The 9,398-nt window shown below is 47.0% G+C and overlaps 1 protein-coding gene across 2 annotated transcripts in view; it reads left to right on the forward strand.

Moving 5' to 3' along the window:
- The window catches only part of FAM120A (family with sequence similarity 120 member A), a 65,795-nt gene extending 57,216 nt beyond the window's left edge, over positions 1-8,579 (forward strand). For both annotated transcript variants that reach the window (XM_068162605.1, XM_068162604.1), the window contains 2 exons: positions 1,678-1,774; positions 5,221-8,579. In XM_068162605.1, the coding sequence (XP_068018706.1) occupies positions 1,678-1,774; positions 5,221-5,532 (409 nt within the window). In that variant the 3' untranslated portion in view covers positions 5,533-8,579. The remainder of the gene's footprint in view (positions 1-1,677; positions 1,775-5,220) is intronic.
- The last annotated feature ends 819 nt before the right edge of the window (positions 8,580-9,398 follow it).

The following is a 9,398-nucleotide window of genomic DNA, read 5'->3' on the forward strand; positions in this document are numbered from 1 at the left end:
CATTTCTATCTCTATTTCAGCTGAGGGGATCATGTCAGGCTTTGGCACCATGTCACCACAGTGTCTGTGCAGCACTGCACTTGGATGTTGCTCTTATGTAAAATCACACCAGTTGCTTTTGATGGCCTTCCATCCCTCCATGTATTTAAGTCTTTCTTCTGAGTAGGGGGAAAATATCTTACTCAGCTCCCTGAAGGGCACACTTTCACCTTGCTAAAAAGCAAGTGGGATAGGTAAGCCCTCTTAAAACCTTTAGAAGAATGCAGTGGGAGTGAAAATATCAAACTCAACCCTTTCCTGTTCATTCTTCACTGTTGCTTTTACATCTCAGCATTTAATTTCTCACTGCTCATGGTGGGAGTCTGCAGCATGTGAGAGAAGACTTGATAGCAGAGAGCAGTGTTTCTGCACTGAGTCAGTTCAGGTTTCCCAGCAGAGCAGCAGGGGGGGTGGAAGCACTCCAGCAAACCTTCCCTGCTCCTCAGGCAGGTTTCAGTACAGCTCAGACTCCTCGTGGCATTGTTGGGTAGATTGGAAATGAGATGCAGTTGAACTGCGGCTGCCCTTGGTTGCCAGAGCCACAAATCAGGCAACTGCAGCCCACGCAGCTTAGAAACCAGGGCTGGATGCAGCACCTGGCTGCTCTCTGCCAGCTTGAGAGAGGTCAGTGGTGGTGCTGGGACTTCTGGTATGGGGCAGTGGATCAGGGAGCAAAGTGGAGCAGTTGTGTGTTTCTAGGAGACAAAACGGGGAGGTTTAGACTCGAGGTGAGGAGAAAGTTCTTCACCGAGCGAGTTGTTCGTCATTGGGATGTGCTGCCCAGGGAGGTGGTGGAGTCACCATCCCTGGAGGTGTTCAAGAGGGGATTGGACGTGGCACTTGGTGCCATGGTCTAGTCATGGGGGTCTGTGTTGATAGGTTGGACTCGATGATCCTCGGGGTCTCTTCCAACCTTAGTGATACTGTGACTCTCTAGGTGAGAGGCAGGCCTTGACATAAGGATAAGGAAGCTGAGTGCTGCAGTTGATGGCATTAAAATACTTTTAGCTGAGGGAAATTTTGTTTTGATCTGAGCTAATCTTTACTGAATCAAATCCAAAAGCTACCACCTGATGTGTCCTGGTTGGAAGCCTCCATTTGAAAGCACCCAAACTTGGTGAATTGCCGTGTCAGAGCCGGCTGAAGCCTCCTCCTTCCCTCAGGTTCTTGGATAATGTTGCACTCTCCCATCAAAACTGAAGCAGCTTTGTATCTTGCTTGCCTTTTGCTCTCACTTCTTCTGCCTGGCATGTTTATATGTGGGGCTGTTATTAAAGGGGAGAAATGGTTCAAATGGCTTTGTGTTTCTAAAGGAGAGAGTATGATGAGCTCTGTTTTTAAAGCCCTGTAAGGGTAATTTGACACTGAAAATGGTTTTGCAGAGCTTAAAAGTACTCATTTGTGTTTCTGAGAGTGCAGTGCAGAAACAGTCATTTGATTGCTGTGAAAACAAAAGGGTTGTTAGGTTTCGTGCACTTGCAAGCAGCAGAACCCTGTAATTCTGAACTGGGATGTGAATGGTAGTCACTTGACAGCCAAGCTAGGGAGAAAAAAAGCCTTCCAGCAAACTGAATCTGAAGTAGTTTTAACCAAAGCTGATCTGTATTCTTCTCTCTCCCTTTCCCTCCCACCTTACAGGCGTCCTAGAGGAGTTATTTCCACTCCGGTGATAAGAACTTTTGGAAGAGGTGGAAGGTACTACGGGAGAGGTTATAAAAGCCAGGGAGCAATTCAGGTAATCAAGCCCTGTGCCTGACTTCACAACACTCTAGTTTGCAGGCTAGTCTGGTGTGGACTTCAGAGCAGCCAATACTGACAAGATAAAAGTGTTCCTTATGGTGCTCTTGCCTGCGTGCTGAAGCTGTAAGCTGCACCAGCAGTGATGGATGACAGGCTACAGTTGCATCTCAGTTCTAAGCAAACCTGGGTTGTAAAGAGAGATGTGGAGAACTGTCTGTTGATGGGAAGGCTGTGCTTGCACAGGTCTGACCAGCCCTGGAATTAGAAGAAAATTTAGGAAAAGGGGAGAAATACAAAGCTGAAGCAAACCAGGCGGCTCTGTCCCCACCCCCACTCCTTCCCAGGCTCTCTCCTGGGAGCGCTGTCCAGCCTCGGGAAGAACAAGGAGTAGCAGTAGAAGGATCCTTGCAGCTGCATGGCTCCAAAGATAAGGACTCCCTCTGAAGCTGTAGGCAATGACAGCTCTTTGCCCCCATGAACACAGAGCTTCACTTCAGTGATGAAAATCTGTGGCTCACAGGGTTTGGCTTTTCCTTTAAAACGAGCTGAAGCAAACTGCTGTTTCTTATTAAATGCCAATTGCTTCAGAGTTCTCTTCTCCTCCCTTTTCCATTGTTCTTGCTGCTCTGCAGTTCTGAATGCTGATTCAAGTCCCAGTGGTAATGGATGTGTGGGTAGTAAATAGGTGGAAAACTTTAAATACATCCTATGGATGTGCAATTTGTCATGGAGACATCAGTGTAGAAGAGTAGGAGGTGTTTGCAGGTATCAGACAGTGAGAGAAGGACATTTCTCCAGTGGATAATGAAGCAACTATTAGCTTCAAGTCAAACTTGCTGTGTAAGAATACAAGTGCTTCCCTTCCTGGTTGTATAATCTGTGTGCCCAGAAGTTGATGTCTGCACGTGTACCTGTGTCTCTGAAGCTTTATGACTTTGACTTTAAATAGAAGAGAGCCCTCTGAGAACCCACTCTGTCAATTAGAAAGTATCTAATTGCCAAGTAGCTTCACCCAGGAAATAGAGGAAGCCCTGAAAAGGAGCTCCCAAATGTTCTAGGCTTACTACAGGTGTGCACGCAGTTGGGACGGTACCTGAGGTGGATGGTGGATAGTCTTGGCAGGCAGTCAGCAAGTTTGGGTATTCACAATTTAATGAAGGCTATGGAATCTGGCTGGTAAACAGCTGTGATCACAGGGATCTGGGTCTGAACTCATGCCTATGGTAGGGAGAAGAAAGCAAAATGTCACTGCATGCTCCTGAGCTCCCAGGGGGTCACCAAGGCACTGTGCTAGATCTGGTGTCTGTGCCTTTTACAGGGAAGAAGAAAAGCTGAATTGATGTGCACCTGGCAGGGAGAGCTTGGGAAAGCCAATGCATAACAAGTAGATTTGATACCAGTTCAGCCCAACTGGCACTAGTGTGCTTCCCTGTCCACAAAGCTGGGCCACTGAGGAAAAGGTGCAGGGCCAGATTCAGGCATCTTTACATCAAGATCCTCCCTGCAGTTGATGCTCACTGTGAGCTGATAGGAAGACAAGTTGGAGAACCTGACAGAGCAGCAGTTTGTGTTTCTTCCCCATAAAAGCCATGGCTGCTTTATCACGAGAGGAGACTGAGAGTCAGACTGAGCACTTGGTAAAGCCTGGCAAGAACATTCACACCTAGTGGGGAGTCACTGTCCTCATGCACCGGGCATACCTGGGCAGCATTACCTCAGAGTTGGTTGTGCCCTTTGGGGGTACTGGAGGTCAACAGCTGTCACCTGCAGGACCTCCCAGCAGGTCAGAGAGGGCCTAAGCAGGCTGCTTGTAGTGTGTGAAAGTGAAAATGATTGCCCAAAGACACCAGCTGCCATTGTTTGAGGTGTAGGAGACTTCCCTATCTTCAGTCATTTCCTAGCACTTGGCTGTAAGAGCATGACCATGAAGTATGTTGCTTCTTAGCAACCCAACCTGCTGGTTGTGTGGTGGTGTTTAAAGCCTACCTTGATTCTGAAATGCTAAGAGTCATTGTTGCTGCAGATACCTAAAAACTAAACACACCTGATGCTGCCTAGAGCTGACTCTGATTGCTCTGCTCAGCCTTGTAAGATTCTGTTGTCTGCTTTTTGTACAAAGTCACTTGTCTGATGCCTGAAGCAACTAGACCAGGGTAGATCATACCTGCACTCCTTTAAAAGCTGTCCCTAAAAAGGTTTGGGGTTGAAATCCTGCTCTGTGCGAACCAAGAAGCAGAATTAAGCTCCGTATTGATTGATTCTAGTGCTGGCCTCTCCAGATGCATTGCAGCACCAGAGTTAGCCAAGGGCATTTGACCACGGGAGGAGCAGCAAAAGGTGTGGCTGGAGGGCTGTGGTGGTGAGAGAAAGTTCTCCCTCCCCCCCAAAGAAACCACAGCTAGCTCAGTCAGAGAAGCAAAGGATATGCTATATTTACAAGCAGGATGAAATGCAAATCTATGTCTACACAATATACAGTATTTACAATACATACAGAAATACACAGCAAAGGCAGTAATACAGAACAAAAGTCCCTCCTCTAGGTAGAGGAGGGTTCCCCCCCTGCACCCCCTCTCTCCCCCTACCTCCCTTTTTTCCCAAAGGGGTTAGAGAGAGACAACTCTACAACTACCTGAAGGGAGGTTGTAGACAGGCGGATGATGGTCTCTTCTCCCAGGCAGCCAGTACCAGAACAAGAGGACACAGCCTCAGGCTGTGCCAGGGGAGGTTCAGGTTGGATGTTAGGAAGAAGTTCTATACAGAAAGAGTGATTGCCCATTGGAATGGGCTGCCCAGGGAGGTGATGGAGTCACCATCATTGGAGGTGTTCAGGAGGAGAGTTGATGGGGTACTTGGTGCCATGGGTTAGCTGTTTGGGTGGGTTGGATTGGTTGATGGGTTGGACGCAATGGTCTTGAAGGTCTCTTCCAACCTGGTTTGGTTTATTCTAAATAAGGGTTTATTCTAAACAGGTAATTATTAAGGAGGAAATTCTTGTTAGGCTCCAAGTGCATGCAAGGATTAGTTTTCTTATCTTGAGGTTAACAGGGCCTGCAGTTGTTGCTCAGAAGCAGACAGGCCGAAGAGACAGAACAGACTGGAACTGAGAGAGACTCAAACTGAACTAAAAGTTAAAGTTGCATTTTACCTATCTACCAATGAAATTCGTTTAGACCTAACTTTGTTTTCAAAGCATTCAGCCGGTGCGTCCCAGCAACTGTCCCTTTCTTAAAGGCACAGCCTAAACCGGTCACAAGGGCCCTCACAAATCCTGAGATGTCTTTCTCCTCCCTGCTCTGCTGTTTCTTTGGTCTGCCACTCCCTACTGCAGCAGCCCAGTAGCAGCTTGTGATGTTTGTGCATCCTGCATGCTGCCTGCGATCGGTGCAGCCGTGCCGGGGCGCGGATCTCCAGTAACTGTCGTCTTCTCTCAAAACCCAGGGCAAACCTCCTTACGCTGCTTCAGCAGAAGAAGTAGCCAAAGAACTTAAGTCAAAATCAGAGGAATCTAAATCCTCACTTGTGTCTTCAGATGGATCCCTGGCTGAAAACGGAGTTGTGAATGAGGAAAAACCAGCTTCCCAGATGAATGGGAACACAGGAGACATCAGGGCTTCCAATCAGTCTGAAAGTGCCTTGAGTAATGACTCTAAAATGTGCAATACGAATCCTCACTTAAATGCACTAAATGCAGACAGTGTTTGCCATAAAGATGATGCTCTTGAGGCCACTGTCTTAAAAAAAGAAGAGTAAACTTATTTTTTATAGAGGGTGAAGGATGTTGGGAAGGGTCAGGATTAGGAATACCTGGAAAGAAAGAGAGCCTACAGTTATGTACATTTTTTCCTTTCCTTAAGAGAAAAGCAAAACAAAGCAAAGCAAAGCAAACCAAACCAAACACGAGGACTTTGGAAATTCGGATCCCTCTTTTGATGTCAGAGATCTTAAACGACAAAACAAAACAAAACAACACAGTTTTGGGTGTTTTGGTTTCTTTTTTTTTTTTCGGTTGGGTTTTTGGGTTTTTGTTTTTTGGTTTCTTTCTTTTCCTTTTAACCAGTTGTAGTCAAAACGCTACAATAAAACAACCCAGAAGGAGGAGAGAAAAATAAAACGATAGGAGGAAAAAAAAAACCAACCAACCCCACCCCAACAACCAACCGAGCGAGGGAAGGAAGGAAGGAGCGTTTGACTCCCGCGCTTGAAACGGAGTAGAGAGGCGCGCGAGAGGGAGCGGGAAAGCGGTTGTGACAAAAAAGCTGGCGGAGGTTTTTTGTTGGGTTGGGTGTTTGGTGGTTTTTTTTTTTTGTTGTTGGGTTTGGTTTTATTTTTGAGCTATAAAGAAAACGATGCTGACGACGACGACAACAACAACAGAAAACCACACACGCGCGCGCACGACGACGACGACACGAAACCGCCAACCAACCAATTTTGGCAGTCTTTTCAGTATATATCGCTTGAACTGTTCATCCGTAGTACTTGGCACCATAGGTAGGGCCGTTATAGCCGAATCTTTATTTGCATTACCGTGTCACAATAAAAGCTTTCGGTGAGGCTTTGATTTCATGACTTGGGGGGGGTGGGGGGAGGGAGAAAAAAAAAAAAGGCACAACCACAGGTTTTGGGGGTTTTTTTGTTTTGGGTTTGGTGTTTTTTTTTCCCTGCCTTCCTTCCTGCCTGCCTTCCTGCCTCCCTGCCTGCCTGCCTGCCTCCCTTCCTTCCTTCCTGCCTTCCTTCTTGCCTGCCTTCCTGCCTTCCTTCTTGCCTGCCTTCCTGCCTTCCTTCCTGCCTCCCTGCCTTCCTTCTTGCCTGCCTCCCTGTCTTCCTTCCTGCCTCCCTGCCTTCCTTCTTGCCTGCCTCCCTGCCTTCCTTCCTGCCTCCCTGCCTTCCTTCCTGCCTCCCTGCCTTCCTTCCTGCCTCCCTGCCTTCCTTCCTGTCTCCCTGCCTTCCTTCCTCTCTTCCTGCCTGCCTTCCTGCCTGCCTGTCTCCCTGCCTTCCTGCCTGCCTCCCTCCCTGCCTTCCTTCCTGTCTCCCTGCCTTCCTTCCTCTCTTCCTGCCTGCCTTCCTGCCTGCCTGTCTCCCTGCCTTCCTCCCTGCCTTCCTCCCTGCCTTCCTCCCTGCCTTCCTCCCTGCCTTCCTCCCTGCCTCCCTTCTTTCCTTTCTTCCTCCCTTCCTCCCTTTTTTAACTCTCTCATCACCGTCGCCGTGGTTCTTTTGCCTTTGCGAACCGGCGGAACCCGACCCCCCCCCCAGCCCCGCACCCTCGAGCGTTCCGGCGGCTCCCCTGGTGTTTTTTTTTCAGTCCGCCTCATCCACGCCTCTTTTTTTTTTTGTTTCCTTTTTAAAACGAGCGAGGGTTGTAGTAAGTGGAGACAAACTCGAAACCGTAGACGATGCTAAACGACCTTTCAAAACAAAACAAACAAAAAAAGCAAACACACAACACAAACAAACCAAACCACCCATGCGTTGGGATAAAACAAAAAAAACAACCTTTTTTTGTGACTTTTAATGCCATGCCTCCGTGATCAATGAACTATGTGGTTTTGGAAATCAGACGTAGACCATTAGTAACTACTCTTTGAGCTGAACTTCTGCATGGTTCATGATTTTTAAAGTGTGTAGTTCCTATTATGCATGTTCTTTGTCCTCTTTCTCTCTCTCTCTCTCTCTCTCTCCGCCATCCTTCCAAGTACCGTGCCCATCCGCCAAACGAGACGCTAAATAATCAGTACTAGTCCTATAAAAAAGAAAAAACAACGATGTTAACTATGTTTAGTCATGGATCTTGCTCTAACCTTTGAAAATTTTGTGATTATTGACCTCTGTTGCATTTACTCTACAAAAAAAAAAAAAAAAAAGCAAAAAAAAAAAGAGTTTTGAGAGAAAAAAAAAAAAACACAAAAAAAAGAGAAGAAAACACACACAAAAAAAAAATATAAATGAAGAAGAAGAAGATGAAGAAGAAGAAGAAGAAAAAAAAAATGAGTTATCTAGCCGTTTTTTGAGTATCAACGTTACCCTGGTGTACTCATTGCTGTATGCATTATTGTTCTCTGTTGCTGTTTTTATGCCTTTCATATTAGCAGATATGGAAATTTCTGTGGAGAAAAATAAAAATATATAAAAACAACAAAAAAAAGTAATAATAATAACAATAAATACTAAATAATATGCTTTGATCTTCATTCAGTAAAAAAACCAAAAACACAAAGTTCCCCTTCCCCCCCCCCCCCCCCCCTTCCCCCCCTTCTCACCTCTCTTTTCTGTAGCAGGAAACAAATGGCTTGTTCTTGAGAACTTTTCCCCCCCCTCTCCCCTCCCCCACCCCCCCCACCCCCACCCCTCCACCATCGAGGATTTAGTATAAGCAAAAAAAAACAAACAAGATATTACCTGTATCATTTTGATGTTTTTGTTAGTGTTTCCAAACTTAAATGTACTTCAGAGGAAGAAAAAAAAAAACACAAAAAAAAAAAATAGAAAAAAAAAAAATAATAAATCAGAGATCATTTCTTTCTCTTCGTTTTCATATAATTCTCCTGATGCTCTTCATTCACACATTAGTGATCAGAAATGAGGTGTAATTTTTTCCCCCCCATTGCCCTTGCCCGCAAGAGCTACGTAGGTATCTTTAATGTAAGTTGAAGGGAGTTCCGCCCCAACTCATGGATTGTGCAAGAATGAACTACTGTTGGGTTTGATTGGTTGTAGATGGATTGTGGTGTGGTGTATTTGAAGGCTATTGAATGCAACTTACAGTGCTTAATAAAAATCTTTATTCTTTTAGTATAAAATCCTGTCTGCCGTGTTTTGTCGGAGATCTCTTGTTGGTGGGTTGTTTTTTTTTAAGCCACCTGGTGGAAATAGAAGTGGCCCTGTGGCAGGGCCAAGTGCTGGACTCCTTGAAGCTGGAGGAGAAGGCCACCCGACCACACTGGCGCTGCTGCTCTTGCTCAGGGCCGCGCTTCGGCCTTCTCGCTTTGTCCACGTTTGGATGCGAGAGGGTTTGGCAGAAGCAGCGGGGGAGGGGGGAGTGTGGTGGTTTAGGCTGGGTGCTGGCCCGGATGCCACTGCACAGAACACACACCTGGGAGGTCCCAAAGGGGTGGGCCCAGCCCAGGGGGTGGTCACAGGCAGGTATTCCATTTGCCATAATGCCCTGCTCCCCTATAAAATGTCCATGCGGGGTCTTCACTTCCTCTTTCGTCCCCAGCTGCAGCCTAGGTAAAATGGTGTGAGCCACCTCCCTTGGGCCTGCCCAGGCCCAAGGCTGGGTTGGGGGGGGAGGAAAGAGCCCTGGGGGGGTTTGGGTGTACCCCCAGGTGGGGATGGGATGTTCTTGGGCATGTTCTGGGATCTCTCTCTTTCACAGTATCACAGTATCACTTAGGTTGGAAAGGACCTCGAGGATCATCGAGTCCAACCTATCAACACAGACCTCAAGACTAGACCATGGCACCAAGTGCCACACCTCGAGTCTAAACCTCCCCTGGCACAGCTTGAGACTGTGTCCTCTTGTTCTGGTGCTGGTTGCCTGGGAGAAGAGGCCAACCCCTTCCTGGCTACAACCACCTTTCAGGTAGTTGTAGAGGGCAATGAGGTCACCCCTGAGC

The sequence above is a fragment of the Melanerpes formicivorus genome, unplaced genomic scaffold (assembly GCF_026170545.1).
Source record: "Melanerpes formicivorus ecotype bairdi unplaced genomic scaffold, bMelFor1.0.p_v2 SCAF_66, whole genome shotgun sequence".
NCBI classification, from domain to species: Eukaryota; Metazoa; Chordata; class Aves; order Piciformes; family Picidae; genus Melanerpes; species Melanerpes formicivorus.